This window comes from Nuphar pumila, chromosome 14 (genome assembly GCF_984573655.1).
Source record: "Nuphar pumila chromosome 14, dmNupPumi1.hap1.1, whole genome shotgun sequence".
NCBI lineage: Eukaryota > Viridiplantae > Streptophyta > Magnoliopsida > Nymphaeales > Nymphaeaceae > Nuphar > Nuphar pumila.
Window position 1 is genome coordinate 18969527 of NC_143262.1, and position 13129 is coordinate 18982655.

Consider the following 13129-nt stretch of genomic DNA (forward strand, 5'->3'; position numbering starts at 1 on the left):
TCTTGAAGTTCATGACCAGTAATATATTTGAGTTATTAGATATTTTTGTTATTATTATTGTCTAGATGATTAGGTTTTTTAGTACTCTTGTTAGTTGCTGAAGTAATTGCTATCTTTTAGTTTTTCTTAATTTGACTACTGGGTGGTGGTGTGTTTGTCTTAATAATCACTTTTTCTTGGTATGCAGGCCTTGTAGAGTTATGCTAATAGGAAGCAAAAGAAAAAAAATAGGAAACCATACTTGATCTCACCTCTCTCTCTCTCTCAATGTGGCACTTTTTTAATTGCTCCTATATGACGAGTCTGATTTTTCATTGACTAGTTGATTTGACATTATATATTGCAGTTAGATAGATATTCTTTATTTTCTACTTCCTACACTTTTCTATGGACTTTTTAGAGAGAGAGAGATCTAGTTTTATTCATGCATCTCTGAATGTGGTTAGGGCTGTTAGGCTTGGAGCTGATTGGGGATGCATGAGACTGCCACCTCATATCTCTTAGGTTTTAATCTGAATCAGTTCTTTGGTGCTTTCTATATAATAGAGATTCTAAAGTATGACATGGTCAATGGAATGAGACAGACTTGTTGAGACACACATAATCTTTTTTCATATATGTTACAGAATGGTGGTAATTTTATCTAACGTTTATTTTACTTTGTTTACTACTTGCTGATTTGAATAATCTTCCCCCTTGGCCTCTCTGTGTCTCTCATGCAAGTTTTAATCTATGTCACATGGGTGCGGGTGCAACGCAATTTCAAAAATTTTGGACACGGGGACTCGGCTATATATATAATATTTTTTAAAAATATATATAATTATATATATAACAATAAATTAACAAGATAGCATTGGGAACGATCAAAGTAATAAGATAGCACTGGCCATGTGACTGTGCACACAGTCTGGCTATATATATATTTAAAAAAAATATATATACATTTTTTTTAGTTTTTTACCGTAAAAATGGACGAATATAGACTCAATCAAAGTTGGCCAAATCTATAAAGTGGACAGACTTGACCCAGGTGCATTGACCGAGTCTGACACCTGTTGATCGAGTCCGCCCCATGTTCGAAGCCACACCGTGTCGGGGCGTGTCAACGTGGGTGCATCGACCCCCTAGCCGAGTCCGTGTGACATAGGTTTTAATACTGTAGTGGTAAGCCTGTTTTTAAGCTGTTAATGAATTGAACTCATCTTTCAACCCTTCCTATAACCATCTTTGGCGATTTGTATTAGCTCAGAATTAGAAGTGTCGAGAGGATATGCATATTTTTTCGATTCGTGGAAAATGACAAATTGCCCATTAACATTCCATCAGTAGCTGCAAGTTGATGATAGTTGATATTTTACTGATTGATTGATCATTCATCATAACGTTTCTCTTGATTTATGTTTAGAGCACCTTTGGGATCTTTGGTAACTCATTTTTTTGTTACCACAGGCCGTTGCTGAAACACCATGACCAGTGAGAAAGTGTTAGTCTGTGTAATCCACTTTGGTGGTGCTCTTGTCCACAATAGTGATGGCTCCATTTCATATACTGGTGGGGAAGCACATCTCTTGGATGTTGAACGTAATATGCCATTTGATCAATTTAGGTCTGAAATTGCAGAGATGTGCAACAGTGCTGCATCTACTTTGTCATTTAAGTATCTACTTCCAACAAACAAACAAACTCTCATTACAATTTCAAATGACAAGGACTTGAGACGAATGGTTGATTTTCAACAAGAATCACCGGAAGTTTATGTTTTAGCTACAGAGACTCCTGCTTCCAAGAAGAATGCTGCTCCTACTAATGTGAACATCTCAAGCAGGTATATTTCTGAGGCATATCTTCATATTGAATTTGTTTCATTATGTTAATCATAAAATAACAATAGGAACATTTATTATTACAGGGCAGTAACAGCAAAGAAGAAAAGTATTTCCAAGGCTGCTGTGCCTAAAAAAAGGAAAACTTGTGAGGCAGCAAGTAACACTTTAACTGGGCCGGCAGCAAGTAACGCTGTAACTGGGTTGGCAGCAGAACCTATTTCTTGTGATGACAGTGTGCGGAGACCAACTATTTTTGGAGAGAGTACCATCATTTGTGTGGGTCAGTTGTTTAAAGATGCTCATGAGTTCCGTGATGCATTGCGCAAGTTTGCGATTGATAAGCGTTTTGCATATGAGTTTGTAAAAAATGATGGTTCTCGTATCACTGCGAAATGTAAAGCAGAAGGTTGTCAATGGCGAATACATGCTTCTAAGATATCAAGGACAAAAATTTTTAAGCTCAAAAAGATAAATGGTGCACATACCTGTAATGGAGACTTCAGAGTTGACAATTATCCGCCTCCAACCAAGCATTTGGTCGCAAGCTTGATAAAAGAGAAGCTTCGCAGTACACCAGACTATAAGACAAAGGAAATTGTGAATGACATTCACCGTGACTATGGACTAAAGTTGAATTATATGCAAGCATGGCGTGGTAAGGAATTTGCAAGGGAGCAACTTCTTGGTAAAGATGTAGATTCATCGAAGGAGTTGTCCCATTATTGTGAGAAGGTGGTTGAAACTAATCCTGGTAGCATTGCTGCATTAGCAACCACATTTGAAGGACAGTTTCATCGGCTTTTCATTGCCTTTCATGCTTCTCTTCGTGGATTTGAGCAAGGTTGTCGTCCTTTGCTATTCTTGCATGGTACTTCTTTGAAGTTGAAATATCAAGGGGTTCTATTGGCTGCAACGTCAATAGATGGTGATGATGGAGTTTTTCCAGTTGCTTTTGCGATAGTGGAGCAGGAAGCATATGATAGCTGGCGGTGGTTCCTACTTCAGTTGAAGTCTGGATTGTCATCATCTCGATCACTGACATTTGTATCAGATGGCTTGAAGGGCTTGAAGGAAGTTGTACCAGAAATATTTGTTAACAGTGAACATGCATTTTGCTTGAGCTATTTGGCAGAAAAGTTGAAGAAAGAAGTGAAAGGCTCATGGTCAGAAGCAATGGAGGACGCTTTGGCAGATCTTGTCTATACTGCTGCTAGAGCTTGTGAAAATGATGAATTTCTTTCTTGCATTGAAAGCATAAGATCTATATTGCCTGAGGCTGCTGTCTGGGTTATGGGTATTGAGCCTGCACAGTGGGCAAATGTATTCTTCAAAGGATCATGGTACAGTCAAATAACTTCTGATATTGTGGAATGCTTTGAGATCTGGATATCCAAGGTGCATGATTTATCAGTTGTGAAGCTGGTCGACACGATAAGGCGGAGGATAATGGAGCTAATTTATTTACGGTGGGAGGAATCTGCACAATGGCAGACAAGACTTACACCTAAATCAGAGACCAAACTTCAGAGGGAGGTAGATTATGCACGTTCACTCTCTGTGTCAGTCTCCTCGGGCACAAAATTCGAAGTGGTTGATGATCATATTAATGTGGTTGACCTTGATATGTGGGGGTGTACATGCCGGAGTTGGAAGCTTACAGGTTTGCCGTGCAGACATGTAATTGTGTCGCTGAATTGCATTGGTAGAAATATCTATGATTACTGTGAGAGATATCTCACTACTGAAAGTTATAGGCTAGCATATTCTGAGCCCATAAATCCAATCTTGGATATTGATGTTGTTGTAAATTCAACCCCGCCAATAACGCGATGCCAAACACCCAGCCGGCCTGCCGATAGTCGCCTTAAGAGAAAGCTGGATGAGTTGCAAGGAAGTGGAAAAAGGCCATTCCATTGTAGCAGATGTAAAGGTCTGGGTCACAACAGAGCGACATGCAAAGCTGCTATATAGTTCGTGGCATGAAAAATCTTTTGGTTGTTTCCTACTTTAGAGCATGAGAAAGGGTAGTTGGGGATCTGTTCATATAGCTGCATTTGATATGTTGGCTTTGTCAACATCAAGCTATATTAACAGTAGAATGAATTTCTTGTTGCAATTGCCTATTTTATAGTGTAAATATTTAAACAAAAAAAATCTCTCTGATCTCTAGCCAGCCACACAGTGGCTTCGCTCATTGCTTCTAGGAATTTAACAAGGTTGTGCTCTCTGGGCATGGGTCTTCCTAAATCCACGGCTATTGAACTGCGCCAGGCAGCATCCAAGTGATCAACACTAGTGCTTACACAAGCTCTGTAAGATTTGATAAGGTGTATTGCTGTAGCAGATGGGTCGAATGTTCAGCAAGTGAAGCTTGAGTCTGGCACTAGATCCAAATTTTAGGTGTGTTTGATGATTTGAATCCTACTTGGATATCATGGTAAAAATGTGATTTGACAGTCTCTAATACTGGATTCAGTCAAAATGGGTCAAATATATCGTTCTTCTTTTAGGATAGGTAAGACTGGTTCGGTTGGACCTGATTTTGAACCCATTTCAGTCATATTTACTTACCTGATTCTAACCCAATTCTAGCTAGACCCAATCACATTTTTTTGTATCTGACCTAGATTCAGATCAATATTATCCAGGTCCAATAATATGGATTGGATCCCTTTCAAAACCAGGTTGGAGCTCAGGCGTATTTTCATCACTAGCCATAGTTTTTTTTTTAATCTTTTTGAAGGGGACCAACCAAACGTCCAGAAATCAATCACCTTGAAGTAGGATCCGCCGTTGTTTTTACATCCCCAATGAGATACATGACTTATAACAATTATCACAATTATTTGGATCATCATACTGAAAGTTGAAAAAAAAAACAGTAAGCTCTCAACATTTCTGGTGTGCTTCGCCAGTCCTGGTTATTGGATGTTTAATGTTAAGAGCATTCCAAATGGCTACCTGGTTGGTATTGCACTTCCATACAATGAGGTCAGGACGAGGCCTAAGTGAAATTTTTTCCCGTTGCAGTCCTGCTTGGAGCAGGGCCAAAATATCATCATGCCTGGGGTACATGTCTTTGCTTGACCAACCGAATTCGAAATGCCTCTATCACACTGTATAGCTCTCTGCTAATTCCGCATACAATATATCTGAGCTCCAAGTCAGTCCAAAACCTCAGGATCTCCCTATTAACCAGCTCGCAGCAAACCAAGTATTTCACCTTCTTCCAAACCCAGTGAATCCCCTTCCATGCCCAGGAGTTGCGACGACCTCCTAGGTAGGTCCATAGGTTTTGGTGCGACATGTACTTGGCCTTCACCAAGGACGCCCAGGCTGAGTTAGGTTGGGGGATCTATAGCGCTAAAAAGGCCAAGTACACCTGGTTCGTCTCACCAACATGTACGCTGAAGCCCCTCCATCTTTTTTTTTTTTTAAACTTGGAGAAACCACCTCAGGCGCAGAGACCTAGCAGCGCTGGCTCAGCGGTACTTGTGGTCTCTTTCCTGTCAGTATAAAACTCCGAGGGCTTACCCCTTGACCCCAGGGAATCATCAAGCTTCGGAGGGGGTAACGCCCATGGGATTTGAACCTAGGCTGCCCGTCAAACGGCCAAGGCCCATCCCATTACACTCTCGAAAGATGGCTGCCATATGTGAGATGGACTTCAGCACAACAACCGGACATCATAGGCAAAAGGCAAAGCACACGCTGGATCAGCACTTCTATGCACTGCGAACATGATCCATTCAAGGTCAGACACTTCATAACAGCAAGAAAGAGATAAGAGACATCAAGTCTCCTTGGCAAATCTCTCTAGTGCTAATGAAGCTATTTCCTAGAGAGCCATTGATCACCAACTCAAACGAGGTTATGCTGACACACAAAGCATGCTAAAAAAAATACCAATGAACATGATCATAGGCCTTGGATACATCAATCTTTAAGCACATTGAAAGAACATGGTCAGTAGCCAAAGAATTAGCAAGCTCTTGCTCTAGAAGGACGCTTTCTCGAATAGTCCTGCCCCTCCTAGTTATTAAAGGCAATTATTATTAGAAAACCTCTTTGGTAATTATCTTATAAATAAAGTTACATAGTGATATCATTGATATTCTGCAAGATTTCTAGTACCAAGAACTTTGAGAATGAGAATAATGTAGTTGCATTAATCCTCAATTTGTTTTTCACTATACAGAGGGAATCTTGTACTGACAAAGGTTATATCCTTACCTATTATGTTCCAATGTTCTTGATAAAAGAATATGGATGAATCATTAGGCCTGGGGAATTTATCTGCAAACTCAAATGCTAGGAGATAGAAAACCTCAATATTCTCACTTGTACACCGTGTGAAGGACTTTCAATAAATATCGATAATATACATCAATTGGTTACACGTTGTAACCGTGTGATACATGTCTCAAATGTTACAACGCACGAGGATTACATTAGATTGAGGTTGCATATGACTGTTGCAACCGACTCACATTTGGAGGACTTCATTTGCTTTTTCTTGATGCTCGATTATCTTTATTACGTGAGGAGATAGAGTCCAAACCGTTGATGATTTACCTTCTACCTTAACATGCCCCCTGCAAGCGCAACGTGGGGGGACACACGTTGATCCCGATTAATTGAAAATTTGGCATATGGGAGGGGTTTGGTGAGTTCATCAGTGAGTTGATCATTAGATGAAATGAATTGAATTTGAAGAAGTCCTTTGGGCACATGATCACGAGCGAAATGAAAGTCAATTTCAACGTGCTTGGTCTAATCATGAAACACCAGATTGGCTGCCAGGTATGGTGCTCCCATATTGTTACACTAGAGAACCGGTGGCTCACGGTATAGATGTTGGGAATAAATTAAACTTGAACAAATGTTTCTAGAATTATTGAGTATAGTTTTTAAGAGTCTTCTAGAATTATTGAGTATGTACAAGTTTCTAAGAGTCTTTTAGAATTATTGAGTATGTACAAGTTTCTAAGAGTCTTTTGGAGTCTCAATACATCTAGAAAGGTCTTACTAGTGCTATAAAAGCCTAGTCTAAGAGTCATTGTATGAATTCTAGGTGTGAAGAGCCTTTTTGAGTAAAAGTATTAGAAGTCATTCTCCATCATCGTTCTCCACTTTTCTCTCTATTCTATATTTTATTCTCTTCAAATTGATATTAAAGCTTTATTCTATTAAAATGAACAACTTTATTCCTCTTCCTTTCGTCCCTCAATTAGCTAAAGAAAATTACGGCAATTGGAGTATCCAAATGAAAGCTATTCTTGGATCTCAAGAATTGTAGAAGATAGTCGAAAAAGGCTATGTTGAAGTTGAAAATGAAGAAATGCCACATGCTCAAAGAGAGAGTCTAAAAGTGACGAGAAAGAAAAATAAGAGAGATCTTGTGGTAATCTACCAAGTAGTAACCTCAAATGAAGTTGCTTTTGAGAAGGTTGTGTGTGCTACTTCCTCAAAGCAAGCATGAAAGATTTTGGAAAGTTCATTTAAAGGAGGTGAAAAGGTAAAAATGGTGCATTTGCAAACTCTTCGAGGAGAGTTTGAAGTTTTGCATAAAACAGAGTCGGAATCAGTTTCTGATTATTGTTTACGAGTATTGTCTATAATTAACCAATTAAAAAGAAATGGTGAAACTATGGATGATGTTCGTGTCATTGAAAAAATTCTTCGTTCTTTGGATTCAAAATTTGACTACATTGTGGTAGCCATTGAAGAATCAAAGGACTTGAATACCATGACCATTGATGAACTTAGCCCGTTGCAAGCTCATAAAGAAAGGTTAATAAAAAAAAAGAAAGAAGTAGTTTTGGATCAAGCACTCCAGTCGAAATTGTCTCTAAATGAAAAGGAGAATTTCAAAAATCAAAGAGGTTGAGGACGTGGTCGTGGAAGAAGTGAAAGCTTTAGAAAAAGAGGCTCATATGCTCGTGGAAGAGGCGATTATTCAAGCAAGGAGAATGGCTTGAATCAAAATCAAAATTTCAAAAGCTCGCAAAGAGAAAGAGGTCATGGAAATCAAAGAGGGAGAGGTCGTAGCTATTTTGAATGCTATAATTGCCACAAACCTGGTCATATGGCAAGTGAATACTGGTACAAGGAGGAAGAAAGGCATGATGCTTGTTTGGTATATAAAAACAAAAACCAAGAGCAAAATCATGACACTTTGTTGCTTGTGTCTCATAGTGATGATCTTGATGATGTCTGGTACATAGACAGTGGTGCTAGCAAGCATATGACAGGTAAAAAAAATTATTTTCTAAGTTATTTGAATCTAATTATGGTGAAGTTAAAGTAGGAAATTGAAAGGCTTACAAAGTTAGTGGTGTTGGTGAAATGAAGTTTAAAACAAAATCAGAAAAAATGGAGAAAATGTCTGAAGTTTATTTCGTTCTTGGTTTGAAAAATAATTTGCTCAGTGTGGGGCATCTTTTGAAGAAGGGATATGACATTCATTTTCATGACATGGCTTACTACTTGTCAAGGAAAAAGCAAGTTATTGCAAGGGTTGAAGTTGCTTCAAATATTCTTTTTTCACTCACTCTTCAAAATAAAAATATGTCTTATTTTACTAGTATTGATAATGGAGTTTCTAAGCTATGACATGATAGATATGGACACTTGAATTATAGAAATTTGAAGCTGCTCTCAAAGAAGATGATGGTCAAAGGCTTGCCTCAAATTGATCATCTTGATGGAGTTTGTGAAGCATGCCAACTCGGAAAGCAACACAGAAATCCATTTCCTCCTCAATCATCATGGCGTACAATAAGACCTTTGGAGCTTATTCATTCAGATCTTTGTGGTCCGATGACGGTGACATTTTTGGGAGGTAATCATTATTTTATCTCTTTTATTGATGGTTACTTATGAAAAGTTTGGGTATATTGTGTCAAAGAAAAAATATGAAGCTTTTCAGAAATTCAAAGACTTCAAGGCGAAAGTTGAAACATTTACTAGGCTGAAAATCAATACTTTATGGACTGACCGCGGAGGTGAATATGTTTCAAATGAGTTTGAAAAATATTGCAAGGACAATGGTATTCAGCATGATATGACGGTCCGACATGCACCACAACAAAATGGTGTGTGTGAAAGAAAGAATCAGACAATTATGGAGATGGCTAGATGCATTCTTAAGAAGAAGAAGTTGTCAAGAAGATTTTGGGCAGAAGCTGTTTCTTGTGCAGTTTATCTTATTAACAGATCACCAACAAGAAGCTTGGAAAATTGCACACCACATGAAGCATGGTATGGTTCAAAGCCCAGTGTTCACCATCTTAAGGTATTTGGGAGCGTGGCTTATGCTCATATTCCAGATGCTATGAGAAACAAGTTGGATGATAAACCCGAGAAGTGTATTTTCATAGGCTACAACGAAAGAAGCAAGGCTTACAAGCTGTACAACCCGGTGACAAAGAAGATTGTGATCAGTTGAGATGTTCGATTTGATGAAAATTCCATATTTGAAGACTTAGAGGTTGAAAAAGAAAATTTGCCTATCTTTCCTTTTGAGATTGAAGAAGAAGAGAATGATCCAGCATTTGAAAATAATGAAAATGGTGCCCAAGCAGAAAATTCTTCTTCTTCCCCAAGTTCTTCATCGAGCATCCCTATAAGAAAAATGAGAAGCATCCAAGAATTATATGACATCACAGAAGAAGTTAGTCAGAATGATACCATATTTTTTGCCTTCTTTGCAGGTGAAGATCAAATTTCTTTTGATGATGCATGTCAAGAAGAAAAATGGAGGAGAGCCATGAAAGAAGAAATTGGTTCAATTGAAAACAATGATACATGGGAGCTTGTAGATTTACCACCACACAAAAGTTCTATTGGAGTAAAGTTGGTGTACAAGACAAAGATGAATCCAGATGGCTCTATCAACAAGCACAATGCAAAGCTGGTAGAAAAAGGGTACAAGCAAAAAGAAGGAGAAGATTTTACAGAGGTATTTGCTCCTGTTTCAAGACTTGAGACTGTTCATTTAATTATTTTTCTTGCGGCTCAGAATAATTGGAAGCTTTTTCAAATGGACGTAAAATCTGTATTCTTAAATGGTGTTCTTAACGAAGAAGTCTATATTGACCAACCACCTGGATTTGTCAAGGAAGGAGAAGAGAAGAAAGTGTACAAGTTGAAAAATCTTTGTACGAGTTGAAGCAATCACCCAAAGCATAGTATAGCCGCATCAATTCATATTTTGAAAAATGTAGATTTCAGAAATGTCCATATGAGCATACTCTCTACATCAAAGTCAATTCAGAAGGAAGATTCATTGTTGTAAGTCTTTATGTTGATGATATAATTTTCACAGGGAATGATGTAAAGATGTTGAATGAGTTCAAGAACTCAATGATGGCGGAGTTTGAGATGACACATTTGGGTGAATTGCATCATTTTCTTGGTATTGAAGTTTATCAAACCAAGAAATGAATTTTTATTTCGCAGGAGAGCTATGCAAAAGAGATCTTGAAGAAGTTTAAGATGGAGAATGCTAATCCAGTTTCGACTCCATGCATTTCAGGTTTGAAGCTATCTAAAGAAGGTGAAGGAAAACTTGTCAATTCCACTATGTTTAGAAGTTTGGTTAAAAATCTAATGTATCTCACATCCACAAGGCCTGACATTATGTATGCTGTCAGTTTGGTGAGTAGATTCATGGAGAAGCCATATTCAAATCATTGGGAAGCTGCAAAAAGATTTTTGAGATATGTGAAAGGAACTATCGATTATGGATTTTTTTATGAAACTAATGTTGCAGTCAAGCTTATTGGTTATACTGATAGTGACTTCGCAGGAAGTGTTGATGATAGCAGAAGTACTTCAGGTTATGTATTTAATCTTGGAAGTGGTGCAATTTTGTGGAGATCAAAGAAACAACCAATTGCTGCACTTTCTACTACAGAAGCAGAATATATTGCTGCATCTTTTACAGGTTGTCAGTTAATTTGGTTGCGTGAAATTTTGGAGAGTTTAAAGCAGAAGCAAAATAAGCTAACAACTCTTTTCTGTGACAACAACTCAACTATCTCACTTGCGAAAGATCTAGTTCTTCATGGAAGGACGAAACACATTCGGATTCGGTATCATTTTCTGAGGAAACTTGTGAATGAAGGTGATGTTCATGTGGAGTACTGCAGAACGAAAGATCAGATGGCAGATATTTTCATGAAGCCACTAAGTGGACAAGTCTTCAAGAGAAATGCAGAAAGATTGGGCATAAGGAGAAAGTTTAATTTAGAAGAGGCATTTTTTAGAATAAATTAAACTTGAACAAATGTTTCTAGAATTATTGAGTATGTACAAGTTTCTAAGAGTCTTCTAGAATTATTGAGTATGTACAAGTTTCTAAGAGTCTTCTTGAATTATTGAGCATGTACAAGTTTCTAAGAGTCTTCTAGAATTATTAAGTAGGTACAAGTTTCTAAGAATCTTCTAGAGTTATTAAGTGGGTACAAGTTTATAAGTCTTTTGGAGTCTCAATACATCTAGAAAGGTCTTACTAGTGCTATAAAAGCCTAGTCTAAAAGTCACTGTATGAATCCTAGGTGTGAAGAACCTTTTTGAGTAAAAGTATTATAAGTCATTCTCCATCATCGTTCTCGACTTTTCTCTCCATTCTATATTTTATTCTCTTCAATAGATGGCCAAGTTCTTTCAAAATAGTCTATAGCCATAGTAAATCAGAAGCTGCACAGGCAAGGGCTTTGTATTCGACTTCAGTATTGGATCAGGCTACAATTTGTTGTTTGTAGGAAGACCTGGAGATAGCATTTGGTCTTTAAAAAATGACAATATTGTTTTGCTTATCAAATCCAACTATAGAATTGGATGGCCGAAACACCAAACCATTTACATCCGAAATCATACTTGGATATCAAGGTTCATGTTGTATCGTGAGTATATCCACGGATCCACCCTGGATCTATGAATATTGTCAAGCAGTTGCCCATTTGGTCGACTCGTTGTTGCTTGTAATGTTACGTTTCCTTATATTTTTGTTGCCATGTATCTTGTATGACCAATGCCACGTATGGTGGATACAAAGTGTAGCACATATATACTTTGTTAATGGTCACATGACATGATAAGAAAGTGAAGGTGTTGATAAGAGAGAACGATAGGTATAAAACAATAATTTTCTTATCGTGTCATTTGGCCTTTAACATAGTATATATGTGTTACACTTTGTATAACACTCTAAAAAAATTTGGTTATTTTTTTTTTAAATATATAAAAAGATTTGGCTATTTTAGAACACAACAAAAGGAAATACATTTCAAGGGGTTTTCTTTTGAAACCAACTGAATGGAAAAAGTCTCACTCTTAACAAGAGAATTCCTTGCACAACAAAAAATACAAAACAATTTCTTTTATTGAATATTCCACAAAATTTCAATAAAGTAAAGGCTATACAAAAAATTCATCTTTTTAAAATGCAATGTTCACTTGAACAAAACATAGTGAACAACCAATACTTTTTACAAAAGAAATGTACCCAACAGGGAAACAATAAAAAAAGAAACAAGGGTCTCAATACATAATTAACCCACTATACAAAACTTTAAAAAAAAATGATTGTAGTCCCAGAAATAGAAGAGCCCAGAATCAACTTCAGGGGGTCATCGAGTCCTCAACATCCATCATCTTCGATGCACACTTTCCTACAAGTGTCTGAAAAGGGGTAAAGAAACAGATGTGAGACTAACCACATGTTTCACCAGGAACAAGAACATCCGTTCCACAATAGAAGTCACAGATAGGTCACTAGCTTAACCGGACTCAACCTAAGTTTGTGGCTCAACATGAGTCCAAAATCCTGACTTTTAGCGAAAAGGACTCGTCTCAACCTCTAATTAAGAGATTGAAACCACTCATGCATGCCCTAAATGCATGAACATATTTTATTGATTTTTCATTTATCTTTTCTTTTTGCTCTTTTATAATTTTTTTCATGAGACACCACTACTCGAGCCTCTTTAGGCTCATCGGTCTACTTGGGAGTGTACTTTCATACATTTATATTTTTATCATATTTTATCATTATCTCCAAGCAAAATCTGGATTCACCAGCACCAAGAGTCCAAAACCCTTTGTCAAGCGTGCTTTTTCTTAAAAAATTTGTAGTGCACTACCGCTAATATACGTATCCAAGACTTCTAACAAAAAGAAGTCCTCATCCCCTAAGTCATCGTGGTTGGGGACTGGTCCACCTTCAGTGACCAGGATGGGGCATAACAGAATCGTCACCATCTCCAACACAACATTCACAGGGTTGGTGTTAA

At 37.5% G+C, this 13129-nt stretch overlaps 1 protein-coding gene across 1 annotated transcript in view; it reads left to right on the plus strand.

The window, feature by feature from the left end:
* The window catches only part of LOC149816553 (uncharacterized), a 28466-nt gene extending 24390 nt beyond the window's left edge, over positions 1 to 4076 (plus strand). The window contains exons 2-3 of the mRNA XM_089987560.1: positions 1453 to 1828; positions 1913 to 4076. Of these exons, the coding sequence (XP_089843686.1) occupies positions 1470 to 1828; positions 1913 to 3800 (2247 nt within the window). The 5' untranslated portion in view covers positions 1453 to 1469 and the 3' untranslated portion in view covers positions 3801 to 4076. The remainder of the gene's footprint in view (positions 1 to 1452; positions 1829 to 1912) is intronic.
* Positions 4077 to 13129: the final 9053 nt, after the last annotated feature.